General features: G+C 30.4%; 1 protein-coding gene across 2 annotated transcripts; it reads right to left on the minus strand.

Annotated features, from left to right (window-relative positions):
* Window positions 1-8,087: 8,087 nt before the first annotated feature.
* Window positions 8,088-11,639, minus strand: LOC120068100 (zinc finger CCCH domain-containing protein 15-like). 2 transcript variants are annotated; one of them, XM_090307846.1, is made up of 3 exons: window positions 11,501-11,639; window positions 10,298-11,013; window positions 8,088-8,845 (listed from the first exon to the last, which is right to left on the minus strand). In XM_090307846.1, exons 2-3 carry the CDS (start codon window positions 11,006-11,008, stop codon window positions 8,510-8,512), a joined length of 1,047 nt encoding a protein of 348 aa, XP_090163972.1. In that variant the 5' UTR covers window positions 11,009-11,013; window positions 11,501-11,639; the 3' UTR covers window positions 8,088-8,509. The 2 variants fall into 2 exon arrangements, with proteins under 2 accessions (XP_090163972.1, XP_090163971.1); XM_090307845.1 differs by having other exon boundaries at window positions 8,088-8,848.
* Between the last annotated feature and the right edge of the window lie 5,844 nt (window positions 11,640-17,483).

Consider the following 17,483-nt stretch of genomic DNA (forward strand, 5'->3'; position numbering starts at 1 on the left):
CTATGAATTTATCCACAAACAAGATTCAATATTCCCAATCCATTACATATACTCATCAATATTTGTCTTCCACCTATGAATTTATCCACCAAAATTTGCAAAACAATACCAGAACCAGACTTTCATAGAATACAGCTTACATCAAAGCCATCATTTCTCTCATTCACAAATATCAATTAGTACTAATTCCATGAATAAACAAGAATCACAATACCATGAATACAATTTTCAATAATAAACAGATCATGTCTTCCACCTATGAATTTATCCATAAACAAGAATCACAATACCAGAACCAGACTTTCATAGAATACTTACACCAAGCCATCATTTCTTCATTCACAAATAATCATATTAGTAATTAATTTCCCATTCACAAAGATCATGGTTAGATAATTTTTATTCATTTTAAATTTTTATTCATTCTAAGCTAGCATTTACAAAAAAAAAAAAAAAAAAAAAAAAAAAAAAAAAAAAGAATTACATCCTTATATAAATCGGCCAACAAAACTTGTCCATTAGGTTCGAATTACGTCGATCTCTCCTTGCATATATGCATCTTTTATATTGAACTACGAAAAGAAAAAAATAAATAAATTCAACATAAGTTTACGTCCATTTATTAAATTAAAGCTTACTATATAAAAAATAAACAATTTACGTATGAGGCTAGTAGTGTGAGTAGTGGGATTATGCACTATTTCGTGTATATTCTTTTGCACATAGTATCCGCATCTTACAAAATCTAATTGACGAGGGCACTGCATATAAAGAAGTTAAAAACAATTGTTAAATTGTTATAAAGAAGTCGAATGAACATAAATTGTTAAAAAATGAATACAAATTTACCTTTACAGGTTTCCATTTTGGAGAAGACCGATAGTGTTGGAGATCGTGCTTGGCTTGCCATGTATTCAATCCACTAAATAGTTTAAAAACATTAATTAAACATAAATACTTCAATTAAGAGCTAAGAAAGTTCAATTATACTTACATATTTATAACTCCATAAAAATCCTCTTGAACCTTACTTCGAAGAGAGTCCAAAACATAAACACAATTTTCTTGTAGATTAATTACAATCAATATCCAATGATAACTATAATAAGCAACAATTTTAAAATATTAGTACGTGTATAATGCAAATTAAAAATAACTTAAAAACTTGTATCTACTTACCCTGTGTTATATGGAATGAGGATTAATTGGTCTAAATTAGCCAATTCTAGTTGATTGGTTAAATTTCTGGATCAGATATCTTGAGACTTCATGTGTGGCAATAATCTTGCTTGATCAATTATAAAAAACTTCTTCGTAATATCACTACCACATTCATCCCAAAGATACATAAACAAAGTAAAAGTTGTTATTTATCAACATGAAACAAAGTATACATGAGTGAATCTAGATGAGTAATACATGTAGCCTATTTCAACCATATTGCAATATTGGAGCAGATCATCGCGGCCTAAATAAATAAATTTGTCTCTTCCAAATATATGCTCATCCAAAGAGATACGGATCATGTCTACATCGTTCATGTTATGCATGACATGTCCGTTCAATAGTTTGATAGTACCATTAGCGTTAGTATATTTGGAGGACTGGCTGAAGCTCTTAATTGGTGAATGATCCTACCATAACTAAAGTTACAAAAATTCAAAGTAGGAAACATAATAAATAACCAAACTCATATATTGAAAAGGAAACATAATTTTTTCTCGTCAACCATAACTATAAGTTCACGAGGCCATTTTACGAAGTTGTCCATTGCTTGCTTTAAGAACTCTATTTTACCCTTCACGGGAATTGGTTTAGGCAAATCCTCTCCAATGACAATGTCAATCAGAACTTTAACAGTTAAGCATGACACATCATCATCAAATGTTGTGGCTACTGCAACAATATTATCTACAGTTCTTATAGCCAAGTGGCACGGTATCCCCTTAACAAATTTAAAAGGACTTATGTCATGCATGGTTAAGCACGTACAATATGATTAAAATTTAAAAGTTACAATAAATAAATTACCTTCAAATCTTCTTTAGACATCTTCTCAGTATCTTCTTCTTTAGACATCTTCTCAGTATCTTCTGCAGATGCACTTAGTGCAACACTTCCAACGGATGATTTGGACTGATGAGATTGTCTACTGTGATTCTTTCTCTTGACACTTTACCATGTCGAACATTTTTTTTACTAGAGCCTCCTTCAATTTATTGGCTCATAGAGGACTTTGGTTTTACTAGTTTGAAATATTGAGAATGGGAAACAAAATCACCCATTACTCTAACACGTCCCCAATGTTCTTCCGTACCCAATGTTTCGATGGGAACATCTTCACCTTCAAGAACTTCAGCCAATTTATCTTGTAAAACATATTACAATTTTCACACAATATCTATATCATCTTAAACTTATATATATGTCATCTTAAATTTTTCATAATATATACTTACAATCCGATTGACACAATCTCGAGTAACTTCATCAAAGTATTATTTTCTTACTTCTTTCCATAAAGTTGCTCGATAAGAATGGTCATTCGATAGGTTCTACATGAACATACATATTTAATTAGCATAAACATATTAGAATAAAAGATTTGATTTAAGTCGAATAACTCACTAATTCTTGGGCAAGATTCGCATAGCCCTTCTGAGAAATACGGTGAATCAAAACAAATATCAATCCAAACAAATATCACAATAAACCATGTCCTTAGACCGTGTTTTGTATGAGTCAATATCAAGGACTCATTTCCTATCGATGAAAATAAAAACCAAAAAACAAAAATTCAGCAAAGTTCAAAATTCCATCACTCCAAACAATTATCACAATAAACCGTATCCTTATAGTTTGACTCTTTTTATAAATACTTCAAGAAAAGCTAACAATGAATACAAAACAACGATAACTAGCATGAGAAGCAACATGATGTAGTCTCCAAACATCACAATGTATTAGTTCAAAAACATAAGCAACAACATGTTTATTTGATGCAAAAGACAAATGCTTTTGGTCTAGCCAGTGGGCATACATCACAAGTAGTTGGCAAATATGAAACATTGTCCAAAACATACCATTAGGCGATGAGTATCTAAGTTTCTGTATAGTTGGCAAATATGAAAAATATGTAATCAAACCAACCAAAATATATCAGGAGAAATTAGTTGAGAGAATATGATTTAATTCAGAGAAATAAAGAAGTGAAAAAGCTCACTGGGTAATGTAGAAAAAGTTGAATCAGGAAATGCTGACAAGATGTTGGAAGTTTTGGAGAAATTAGCAAGTACAAACAAAGGAAGAATAGAAGAAGGAGGAGGATGATGATAGGGTTGTTCAACAAAAAACTTAGAAATCTTAGCAGAATGTTGTTGTTCCTCTGACTCCCTCTGTTTTCTGTATTTTATATTTGCCAAACAGATTCACAAACACGGGCGTGAAGGAGATCGACGGGCACGGGCGAGCGAGATAGGGTTTGGGTAAGAGAGAAGGAGGCGGCGCGCGCGAAGAAGGGTTGTCAAAAATGGGTTTTATTTTTTAATAAAATAAGGATAAATAAATAAAAGTACACCTTTAATGCCGGTTTAAAACCGACATTATACATCCAATTTCACTTTTTCCAACCGACAATAAAGCCCGAATTTCTTCTAGTGAATTGTTTCCGTCACATTTTTTTCCAAGCTATGAGGGTAATTTAGGAGGGGGTGTGACATCAAACGTAAACATCAATATCTAACGATTTGAATTTATGCACAGTGAAGTAGGACAACAACTTCACTAAAGAAAATGAGTTGCCTCTTGAACGTTAAAAAACATTCATTGAGACCACTAAAACATATTTTACTCTAAGAATTTCCTTGATTATGCAATATAGAGTGTGTTATTTAAGGCCATATACATAAACAACCTCAGATCATCGTGAAAGCTCTGGAAAGAGACCCTTAAAATCTTCCATAAAAGGTGGCTACACCTTCACAATCATGCCAAATACTTCATCAAGTCTATCAGAGACAAACCACTCAAAAATTGAGCTATGAAAACTTCATTATCTAGTCTGCACCAAGACCAACTTCATCAAGCCTATCAAAGACAAACCACCATTGTTTCACAACTCAATTTCTGAGACTTATATGCCACTTTTTACCATTATATTACACTATTCTTGTCAAATCTCATTGCTCTTTTTGCCATTATATAAACTATTCTTGGCAATTCTTATGGCAGCTTGTGAATCACAATGTAAAGCGACTGGTGTTGATACCCTTAACAATTGTAATATTGGATTTTGTGTCCTAAAACTCATAGATAGTAAACGTCATTAATTGACCATCATCAATAAAAAGTTGTAGATATTAATTCAATAAATGTTATTGTTTGTGCTATTTGTCTATTTTGTCTAGATAACCCTAAATCCAATAAACTAACATCTAAGGCTGCTTTATGAGTCTTGAACTGTATGTGGAGACATATAGGGATCAATATTCAAGATACAGTCTGAAGGGTCTATAGTATAGGGATATGGCTAGGTACCTTATTCTAGTAACACCATGGATATGACCCACTTTGTATTTGATACAAACGCAATGATCCAACGCGTTCGTGTAGTTAACATGCGAGTGGAGGTATCCTATGTAATGAGTTTGCATAAGATTGGACTGCGAAATAGTAACTATTAGATGTAACACCGTCAACTAGTTAGGTTCCTATTTCAATAAGATGACCTAAGCAACTTAGTCTTAATCCTAAGTATATTATGAACTCTTGTTTACGAACGATTGTCCTTTGATTTGTATGGGTAAAGATGGACAGTTCGTCGACCTCAATATGCCTACTATTTTGGGGACAAGAACGAGTGGGCAGTTAGGAACATATAATACAAGATGGAATTCGCTCCTTCCCGCCTTAAGGGTAAGTAGATGAGTATTACCTTAAATGGTGTCTTCGGGACTTAAACAAAGGGCCCTACCCTCTCATTGGCCTGATAGGGGTTTCTATTTATTAGTTTAACCATAAAGATGTTATACATTAGACGAGCACTGGTACTTAAGGAATCAAAGGTAACCCAAGGATAAAACGGTAATTTAACCCAGTTGGAGTTACGAACACTCGTGAATGACTAACTTGTTGTTATTGGTCTATATTCGTAGAAACAGAAATATATCTGTAATGAAAAGAGTGCAGTTGTGGGTCTTTAGTGGAGTGTACCCACAGTTAACGAATATCGATTAACTTGGTTAATGAGTTTAGCCAATTAATCTCATATCGTTGGAACTTCTGATCTATAGGTTCACCAGGTCCCCTTGTTAGCTCACTATAGGATATTTAAGAGAGATTATTTGAATTGTTCAAATTAATTTGGGAAAACCATGTATTAATGTGATTAATATATAATTGATTATGGATATGATCTATAATTCAAAGTAAATTGGAAAGTAATATTTGAATAAGATTCAATTAATTAATTCAAGTGAATTAGATTCACAAAGAATTTATTAATAGAGAGGTACTACACAAATACATATGATGTTTATGGTAATTAAATATATACACATTAAATTAGATTTAATAGTTATTTAATTAATGTGCAAATTAAATTAAATAAGTGTTATTTAATTGTGCTAATTAATTAAATAAGTGTTATTTAATTAATTAATTGCAAAAAAGAGAAATAGGAAAATGATTAGGAAAATGGTTTGATCCTTTTTCTATATAAAGATCCTCTATGGCCCCTTTGGAAGACACTGACATAGAGACTGACAATACACAATACACAAGTGTTATTATAGAAAAAAAATTCCTAAGCCACAAAGAGAATCATCTCTACTCTACAAAACCCTTTTCTCCCCTCTCTCTTCCAATAGTTGGATAACACCTATCACTCTAGTGGAATCCTAGAGAATAACAAGGTTACTCTCATTTTAGTGTTTGAGATTGTCCAAGAAATTGTTTGTGATCAAGATCATGTTGAGTTGTATGTCCTAAAACTCACAGTTTATAAGATTAAACATATTTTGTTTTCAATAGAGATGTTATTGAAGTTTTGTTGAATAAAATCGTTATTGAATATGTAGATTGCACTAAAGCCAATAAACTAAGATCCAAGGCTATTACATGAGTACTTGGACTTTATGTGAAGATATAAGAATGGATCAAGTTCAAAACGGTCTATAAGTATATGGATAAGGTTGAGTACTTTATTCTGTAAACACTATTGGGTGCGGCTCATTTTGTACTTTATACAAACGATGTGATCATGAATCATTCATGTGGAGATATGTGAGTGGGATCATCCTATGCAAATAGTTTGTATAAGATCAGATAAAAAAATAAGTCACTTTTACTTTATAATATTGTTTACGGTTTAAGATGGACTATTTTAAGTCTAAATATAGGAGATAAAATACAATGAATACATTGAAATAAAGACTAAATATAGGACCTAAAATTTGTCTCTAATTTATCACAATATACGTTCTCATATTATTATTATTATTATTTTATAAAAGTGGGAAGGGAGAGAATGGAGGAAAATGAAAGGGAGATTTGCAAATATGCTAACTAATTTTCTAAATTGTCTTTAAATTAGATGGAGTTGCATGCGTAAAAAACAATAAATTAGCACTTAGTTACTTAACATAAGGATAATATAGTTATTTCTTTTTTAAAAATTTATATTGTAACTTTTTTTTAGTGCAATAAAAAATAGAGAATACGAATCATATATTTTTTGATCGTCTTTTAACATATATATTATGTCAGTTGAGTTAATCTCACTTTAATAATTGATATTAGAATTTTAAATAGTATAACATATTAATAAATAAACATAAATTAAATCATATATTGATTTAAGTGAACATATATTTGGTGAAGAAATAAAACTATGTTTAATTTGTTCTTTTAAGATTTAGACTCCATTTAATTTTTTATTTTTTGTTTTTAAAAAATCAAGCTAATAATCATTACTTCAATTTATGATAATATTTGTGTTTATTATTTGCTTTTTAGAAATATTTTCAAAATTTAAAGTAAGTTTTAAAGTTAATTTTTTTTTTTCAAAACTTGACTTTTTTTTTTTTGAATTTTCTAAAAAGATGAAAATAATTCCAAAGGAATTATGAGAATATAAGTGTAATTTTCAAAAATTAAAATTCAAAATCAATATTAAATATTAAGATTGATATTTTGTTTGGATTGCCAACAAATTCAAAAAACATGAATGGGTGAGCCTCTTGTATATGTTCCCATAGACACATAGAATCACTTGAAAAGCCTAACATTTGCACCCTCCCTTAGTAGGAGATTTTCAATATATAGGATGTAGTTCTAACATTTGCAATTTTAGGCATGTGGTAGTGAGTCGGCATGAGCGTACGAGACATAATCATATCCTGTGATGACTTTCGATCATTGATAGATGTCGTAACTAGTTACAATACATCTTTATTTTTAAAAGCTGTAGATTTCAAGATCAAATAAATAAAGAATAAGGAGCCGTTTTATAGTTGCCCCTCTTATTGGCTCGACTTTTAAGTTAAATATCATACTAAAAAGAGTTAAAGATTTTTAAACTCTTAATTTCAAAATTGATATAGATTAGGAAAAGAGATTAAAATAAACATAGATCATGAGTGATATAATTGGTTTTTTTTTGCAAATTACAGAAATCATGGAAGTATGATGGTGGTTGTAATTTATACTATCAAACTTTAATTATATAATGCTCTCAAAATTATACAATGTTAAAATTTGACTCTCAAACTTACAATAGTGGTAAAAATGGATCCCAAATGATAGAAATCCAACCTCTAAACTTGTACAATTATTATCATTTCTATCATTATATTAAGTTTGAGGATCTAATTTTAATATTTGTATAAATTTGTCAGCTCAAATTTTACCATTAAAAGGTAAATATAATTATCATTCTACTTTGGTGGATTTTACCATTTACCCTTTTTTAAAAAAAAATTGATCGAATGCACAAAAATAGGTGCAGTCTAGCCTAGGATACACCTAAATATTTTTCAAGTTTGCTCTCATGCACTTTTCCGATTCAATTATCATTCCTAAAAAGCATATAAGAGAATGAACTTTGTCCATAGAAACAATCAAATCAACAGTATCCACAAAAAAACAGGTATCCTCAGCCTTTACACATAGTTTGCTCTGCTTAAGGCACAGGCTATCAGAGTTTCAAAAACTAGGAGTTTGGAAGAACAAAAAGGATCAACAGCATAGCAAAAGGGCATGACTCTTTCTTCCTATATTTCTCCTTTTTTATCTCGGTATCTCCATCATTGTGGCCTCAATATCTACCCAGAACAAACTAACTGGTCTCTAATGATTTGAATATATGTTCCTACTTTGTGTTTTATACTTATATGGGATATTATTTACCGCTCTCATTTGAGGCTTACAACAAACAAACAAATCACTTTGTATGACTTATATCATTGGTTTTATATGTTGAATATTAAGGATCAGTTTGGTAAAATAATATTCACCTGTCGAGCTTAGGGGTGGTGGTTCTGCAGGTGGGCTTGAGTGTTCCCATGAGCCTTTCCTGGTCAGTGAGTGCATGGCGAAAGTGGCAGCGGTGACCGTAAGGGCAGACGACTCCGGCGAGGACCATCCGGCAGACCTCCGTCTTGTAGCGAGGGTGGCGGATCACAGGGCGGAGCTCCTCTATTCCATGGGCGAATTGGCAATGGTCTCCATAGGGGCAGCTGCCTGTTTCCTGCCATTTGTTGCAGAGCTCGGTTTTGAACATGCCCTGGTTGTACACCTCCAGTTCCAGTGGCTTTTCCTCTTCTTTCACTCCTTGCACATACACCTTCTGCTGTATTTTCAAAACAAGAGACCATCTCCTCTCTCAAATTCATCATCTTATAATAGCTTATTTAACGAAAATGTTAGAAATTGATAAATAAAGATAAATAGGAAGTGAAAAATAGATATAGAGATTTATACTCTCGATTCACCAACCGTGTGTTAGCTATATATTCACAAGGAGAACAGTTTATTATTAGAGATAAATAGTTCTGATAACAGAAGTGATACCTTTAAAGTTAGAGAGTTTATATACGCACCCCTCTAAACTTTGAGGTTAAAAATGTAAATAATATAAATATGAAATATATGAGATCCCGTACTTAGTTGTTCGAAATATTAGATAATAGATTCAAAGTATTTCAACAAAAAAATGATGAAAGTACAATAATGCCTAAAGGATCAGACTAGTATGTAAGTATTAGACAATAATTCGTAATCAATGTATCAATCGAAATCAACCCTCTCTAATAAAATATAAATCTTGCCCAAAAACTTATTTGACATGTTTTGTGCGAAGTTGAATTGTTGATAAAATCAAATTTAAAGAAGGCCAACATAGTAAGAAAAAACTTGACTGCAGAGTACCTAATACAAATTGAAATTAACACATTCAACCTATGGAACTCAGTAGAGCTACAATAAGTACTAAATAAAAACTTGACTTCTACGCCTAAGAAAATGAAGAAAAAAGAAAAAAAAATCACATTCAACCTATGTAATTCAATATGAACTACAAGAATAAAAAAAATTTGACTACCACACTTGACCAATATATACTGGGTCTAGAAAAAGATAAAGGAAAAAGTAAACGAGTAATTGCAATAAGAAAAAATTGACTGCAGATGTTTAAAAAGAGATGGAAGAAAAAAAAAAAAAAAAAATTGAGCCTATGTGACTCAATATTAATTACAATAAATAGAATTGGCGTGGTGCAGAGTCAAATTTTCACAATGATAATGAATTGTTTCTACTTGTAACTGTGTTTAACTACCTAACATCATGCTTTTATTTAATTCCACAATGATAATGTTTTATATTCCACTTTAGTAACTATACAATAATTCTAAATAAAATATTAGAAACTTTGGTACTCAAAAGAATATATATGTATATGTATATTATTAGAAACTTTCCTCCCATTATCTTCAATGACCAATTGTCCTACCATAAAATCTGATACATTCTAATGCGGCTAATTAGTTAAATGATTTTTTTTTTTACGGAAAAAATAATTGTAATTGAAGCAAAGATGCTAAATAAAGAAGTTATCATCCTCCCACGTAAACATAGACTTTCTTCTTCCTAAAGCAATTAGTCACAAACAGATCTATAATCTCTCTAGAATCACGTGATTAAATGTGATTAAAATTAATTAAAGATATTAGAGAGTTCAATTAATTAACGTGATTAGTTGAATGAGAAGGGCAATCTTGTAAAATAAATAGCGTGTTATTACCGTAACTTTGACGGGACTTGCAGTTCTGGGCCGAGATGAGGCGCGGACCTTTCCGCCGTGGCTGGTGCCGGCTTGTGCCATCTTCAAGTATCCATTAGACCTCACGGAGATGCTCTTAGGGAGCGAAAACCTCTCCACCTCAACGCCCTCTACTCTTCCACCCTCCATTACGCTCGTCGGACTCTCATCGGAAATATCCTCCCATGCCGAACTGCTTGCTCCCTTCTCTGCTACACTGAGTCCGCGGAATCCTTCCATAAAATTAAACGGAGGAGCTTGATCAGAGGAGCCATACTGTTTCTGAACCGAAGCGTGGATCAGGAGGCTGAGGTGTTTGCTAAGCTCGTGATTAATAGTTCTGAGGTGGATATTCTCTTGTCGAAGAGCATCAGCTTCTTCGGTTGCTTCCCGAAGATGAGTAAGGCAGAGACTATGGCGATTGACCATTTCCTGGTGATCTTGTACCACGCGGGTTTGATAGAGGTGGTTGCTTATCGATTTTGAAGAGGAGATTGAATCCGCGTGAGTCGAGTCACCATAGAGAGTCAATGGAAGAGATACCGGCACGGATTGCTTTGGAGCAAAGATTGGTGAATTATAGAGGGAAGCATAAACATCGTTTGCTTGAAGCTGCGACTTGAGCTGCGACGACGATGACATAGTAGTCGCAGCAGCAATAGTATTCGACGCAGAAGTGGTGCTTTTGTGCATTTCAACTGCAAATCACGGAACGCATTAAACAAACTACTCACAAACCACGTCCGCGTAATTTCTTCAATAACAGTAAACGAAACAACACAAAATACAATCACGAATTCAAACTTTAGCTCATTTCGATGATCCGAACTCAAACCTTCAGAAAGCAAGATCACAGAAAATTTTCTTCCCGATCTCAAACTTCATTAAACAAACGATCAACAGACAGTTTTCGATTCCTTTCCATCAGTTCCACCAAAATAAGAAAAACAAAATAGATAATAGACATAGACTGAAATAATTCGCAAGCATTCAAGAAACAGATTAATCAGGTAAATGATCCATCAAGAACATTTTCCACAATTAACAGTAATCCGTAATTCTACCGATCCAGTTCCAGAATATTCAAAAAGAAAACATCGCGGATAGAGAATCAAATAAGTTGAAATACTAAATAATGGAAGTGTTGATTAAACAGAGGAAAACATTCTTGAATGAAGAACTCACCTGAATCGGCAAAGAATACGCAGAGAGAAAGAGAGAGTTGAGGAATGGAGAAGATGAAATGGTTTTATAGGATGAAGATTTAGGGGATTCGGAAATGGAGGGAAAACAAAGCTAAAACTAGAGAGAAAAATAAAATAAAAATAAATTAGAAAATTATTAAAAATGAAAAAGAAAAAGAATATTAATAAATCGAAGCGGTTCTGGAGAAAACTGATTTTCTAACAGAAACGTTTGTTGTAGTTAAAAACTCGAAGCTCTCGATCGCTTTTGACATGTATTGCCCCTTCTCCAACTGGTTTCATTACCACCAATTTAGGTCGGTTCGGTTCGGTTCGATTTATTTTAATTCATATTTAAATATTTATATCAACCTTTCAATCATAAAGATATAAATTAATTTTACTTTCTATGAATATATTAACGAAGCGTGAGTGTGGTACACGATTTAGAGACAAATCATGTATCATGTACATGAGTTACATGACCTAATTTCTTACATACCAAGTACAATACATGGCATTAACAGTAGATATACCATGCATGCACTACAAAAATCATTGATGTCGTGCATGAGTTCCACAAAAATTGATTAGTAAACTCATCTCTACTCCAAATCACAAATTTGTGTCCTTTTACATAATATTATTACTATTTTTTTTAGTAAAACTACCTATATTTGTAATTTCATTTTGAAATCATCTTGTTATTCATATATAACTTAATTTTAGGATTAATAAGATGATGTGTTCCTTATCTTTTATGTATATTTATAGAAGATATTTGACGCATCCATTAATATTAAATAGTGATATCGAACTCTCTAATTTAGACCTATATCAAAAGGTGGGAAGAAAGATATTTTCTTCCATCAATCGAGAAGCTAATTAGTTCCATAAGGGAGAAAATATATCCAAAATATGTAAACATTTTAAACTTCTTTTCCTCTAACTTTATTAAATTGAAATTTTAATCACTATTTTTTTAGAATATAAAATTAATGTACTAAATACAAAATTTAAATTTGTAAAAAAGTTATTTTATATTTATATTTAAAATTTTTTAATTTATTAAATACAGAAAATTAAAATGAGAAGCTTAAAAGAGGTTTTAAACACATTCTAAAAATGGAAAAACTTAAAAACGAGGGGGTAAATTGTAATTTAGCCTCAATGATATAAATGAAAGTTTCGTTTCTACACTACACAGCAAACCACAAAGGGGTAGCTTATAGGGTGGGGTCCACAATGGTAATTAAATATGGACCGTGTGATTAAAGTTGATTTGATGGTGATTAGATTTTGGTTGAGGGTGCAAAATGTAGGGAATCAGTGAAGGAAGTGTAAGCCGTTATGCGTCACTGAATAAACTCCCACGACCGAACCGGTAAAAATTCTACTTCCATATTACTTTAATACCCCCCTTCTTACTACTAATTACGATACTACCCCTCAACACCTCCCGTTTCCTTTCCTCATTTGCTTTCCCATCCACAAAGAATTTCTCCATAGAACCAAAAAAAAACCAACTGTTTGGAGAACTTAGTTAGGTATTATAATTTATATATGTGATCTAGATTATTTTATTCGAATTATAAATGAGAAAAAATGGTTATAAAGTAGTAAGTATGGTAGATTATAAATGTTTCTTTAGATAGTTTTATTATATCTAAGTGTAAGTTATAATAATCGAAAACTTCAACTATTATAATGAAAGATCCAAACATTGGGTGGGTTATAGTAGTCTATTTCACTCAAGGCAGGGTCCAAACGTTCCTTTACTCACTCGTGGTATTAAATTTATGTCAAATAGTTCTATTAATAAAATAGATTAGTTGATATTTTCATTGTATCATTAAAAAAATAGATTAAACGTGATTAAAAAAAAAAGCAAGAAAATGTCGTTAATGTAAATATAATATAAACTATAAGCATTTTAATTCATTAATAAAGTGTAAAATATTTTGAAATTTTATTGTTTTTTCCGTAAATATCTATTGACATTGACTCATCGATATTTCTGTAAACTTGAGACTTAGACATTTTTATGAATATTGACATTTTGAACTTTGAATATTGACATTTTGAACCTTACTCTTGTCATAATGTACGTTCATTATTTTGTTTAAATTCTTTTGTTAGAAATTTTTATTTTTTTACTATTATATTTAATGCGAATCTTTAAGATAATAACTAATGTCTTATCTATTTCGTTCCAAATGAAGTTTGACAATATAAAATTTAATAAATAATAACTACAAAATTATCTAAGAGCACGAAAAAAACTAAGATCATATTACATTTATCTGGGCATATTTGAACAATTTCTCTTCCTTTTTTACAAGTAAAAAGGTTAGCAAATCAATTCAAATGTCGTTTTTATTTAAGAAAACATGGGAAATCGATTATGGTAGGAATTTTCCTTTGCAAAAAAAAAAAGAGAATAATAAAAAGGAATGTGGTAGGATTTAGGAATTTGTCACAATTAAAATTATAAGGCTATATGAAAAGTAAACATAGAACTTAAGTAAAATCCTTTCTTTTTAGTTCAAGTGTATCCAATTGATTGAACGCTGAAAACTTTTATTGGACATTCATAGTTAATTATTGTACGATTATCTAAAGATTATTTTTAAATAAAAAAAATGAACCAATTTATTTATAAATACAACAAAATTTCACTATCTACTAATGATAAATCACGATAGATATTTATTAATATCAGTAATAGATGTCTATTGCGATTTATTATTGATAAAATGATATTTTACTAAATCTAATCTTTTGTGTGCATTCAACCAATTTTAAAACCTACCTTTATTGTTGGTTTAAGATTTAGTTTTATCAAATTAGTAATAAAAGTATTCATTTAAGATTTCAAAAAACATACAAAAGGAATATCTTTTCATTTAAGATGTAGTATGGACATATAAAATGTGTCAAAAGGGCATATAAAACGTGTTAAATTACATGTCAAAGTGAGTCTAACTCAAATGACATATAAAATGCTTTAGAGATCAAGAGATTTGTGGTTTGAATCTCTCACTTCTTATTGTACTAAAAAAAATTAAAATACATGAATCAAAATGATATATTAACCTAATTTGTTTCGGACATCGAATTTTGCTTTAAAAAAATTAAGACTTCACAAATTTCCAAATATAATTAAAACATTGAATTTGTTTCACAACACAAGACACCTAATACATGTGGTCATATGTCAATTAATTAGAATATTTATGAATAATTTTAAAATGATTAAAATGATTATTGTCATTTTAGAAATTACTTAATTTTTTTTTAATCATTCAAAATCAATTTTAATAATATGAAAAATACGTTTAAAAATATAAAATCAAACATTGAATTGATTTTAAATTATAAAGACATTTCAGAACCATTTTAGATGTATTTTAAAATCACTCACAAACATCCACTAAATATCTCTATTAAAATCAATTTGAGTATAGGCCACTAGCTAAGGCACCAAATGGTTTGATCTCCAACGTGTAATAAGCCAACTAAAAAAAACCCTTGCAAGATTGCACAATAAAATCTCTCAAATTCAATAATCAAATTCTCGCCTTTCAATTGAATTGAAAAAACAAAAAATTGTAAGATCCCACGAAAATATTTGAAAATTTATTAAGGATTAGACAACAAAATGAAATGTAAACTTTAAAAAATTACTAAGATCTCTCCCTTCAATTTTACATTTTCTAAAATCGAGCCTATAAACTATATTTTCGTTTAGGACAAATAACAAAAATCATCCTTGAAATATGGTGGTAGTTACAATTACATTCTTAAACTTTCAATTTTAAAAATTGGACCCCTAAACTTTTTCATGTGTTAAAATTAGACCCTAGAACTTACAATAATTGATGATCAAATTTGAACCATTAGACTTATAGTTATACAATTATGTAAGTTTGAAGGTCTAATTTGACCCAATTTTAACATTCATATAAATTTGGAGTTCAATTTTTAAAATCGAAAGTTTAAGAGTGTAATTGCAACTCTTAAGGGGAGATTTTTGCAATTTTCGGTTTCATTTATGTTTCTATGTTTTATATTCTACAAAATGGAATATTCATTACGGGAAATTTAAAAAATATATATATATATGGAGAGGGGCCCAATGAAGACCGTGGAAGGTAAGATTGCGGTTAGGGAAGCATTTGATGATGAAATTATGTTGCTTCAGTTAGAAGCTTATAAAGAGAAGGATTAATTTGGTAGTGTAGTTATCATTTTTTATTTTTTATTTTTTTAAATATATATATATATATATATATATATATATTTTCTTTTAACAGTAGATTAAGAAATAAGCTATATGAGGAAGATATAAAATTGGGAGTTTTATTAAATTAGAGGGTTTCTTTTTTTTTTTTTTTTTTTTTTTTTTTTTTTTTTTTTTTTTTTTTAAAGATTAAAATGGAGTTTGCTTATGTATTACAACTTTAACAAACTTGGATTTTCTTTTTCCCAATGTTTTTTTTCTTCTTCTTTTCTTAGATCCCACATCTAAATCACACATCAAATTTGTTTGGTGAAATTCTTATGATCTCATTTTAGGGGTTGCCTTAGATTTTTTTTTCTTTAAATAATTAGGCATTCAATTTGAATAATCAATACATTTGGTCGATAAATGATAGACGAGGAACGGTGGAAGTGGGAGCCATGGGAGACGGAGGGAGTGAAGTTGGAGGAGGAAGAGAAAAGAAGAAGGTGACGACAATGAAAAGAAAAAACATATATATTAAAAAATATTTTTTAATAAAACATATGTGTCACGTCGACTTTCTAATGGCGGAAAGAGAGCAAGGGTGTTACCAAAAGTAAACTCTGGGTAAAATTGTTGAGATTGAAAACTCATGAACTAAATGTAATATAAATTGAACTTCAAGGATCAAAATGACGTTTTTTTTTTTCCTTAAAAACTTTAAAATTCAAGGAATAACATAAGATTTAATCTTTTAATTTAGAAAAATGTAACAAATAAGTCTTTTTCAGTTTCAATTCAAATATAACGTATTAGGTAAGCTATCTATTACCCTGATAAGGTTAATGATTTGATTTTTACATATGCAATTGTTAGAAGAAGGGAAAAAAAAAAGAAACATTTATAAGTTGATTGTTTCATTTGGTATGACTCTAATATTGGATCGAGAACTCAAGACACAAAAAATATGCTAATAAAAAAATTGATTAAAAAATTTATTGTTGAGATTTTTTTTAATAATATATGAAGTGGGAAAATCAAACCTCTAATTTTGAAATTGATAATATAAGTATTATGGTAATTGGATATGCTCATTTTGACTATTCTAGTGCGAAAATTAAAAAATAATGGAAGGAAATATTATTTTAACATTAATGCTTAAAGGCAAACCAAACAATTTTGTGTAGTTAAATAATTATTTTCAAACACTACTTTTAAAATGTTCCTTTTTGTTTTCTTTAAGCAAATAAAACTAAATTATCTATAAAAATTGTATGAAGACTCTAAAAGTCCAAGACATTAAAGATTTTCATAAGGGTATATTGAATGCTAAAACTATTGAAGAAAACTACCAAAAATTGTCCTACAACCAAAATATTTGGAAGTGTCAAAAAAGAAAAAGCTTTCTTCTTCTTTAAGCTCCAATCACCAAACTAATCCAACCTTTAAGCTTCCATACAACAAATGCATATCCATCTTGGTGATGGTTGTCCTAGGCAAGGCCCAAAGGCCATCCAAGTCGAAGAGAAGAAAAAACAATCGTCTCAAAAGAAAAAGTTAAAGCCTTTGGTCCTGAGCCAACCAACCAAACTGGTTAATATATATCAATCGAAAAAAAATTTAAGTTGTGTTTGGTTTAGTGTCTTGCAGCGTCGAGCGTCTCAAACTATCTTGACATCGCGGAATTACAATAACCACAGGCGAGTATCGAAGGAAGGACCTTATAAATAGTTTCATTCAACGTTCCAAGAGAGAGAGT

The sequence above is a fragment of the Benincasa hispida genome, chromosome 12 (genome assembly GCF_027475165.1).
Source record: "Benincasa hispida cultivar pf3 chromosome 12, pf3_genome.v1.1, whole genome shotgun sequence".
NCBI classification, from domain to species: Eukaryota; Viridiplantae; Streptophyta; class Magnoliopsida; order Cucurbitales; family Cucurbitaceae; genus Benincasa; species Benincasa hispida.

Bases quoted from the DNA above. Each gene is read 5' to 3' on its own strand.
- LOC120068100 (XM_090307845.1), bottom strand. From the start codon at position 11,008: ATGCACAAAAGCACCACTTCTGCGTCGAATACTATTGCTGCTGCGACT. The intron at 8,849-10,297 runs GTAATAACACGC...TTGAAAATACAG, and splicing joins CAAGTCCCGTCAAAGTTACG to CAGAAGGTGTATGTGCAAGG.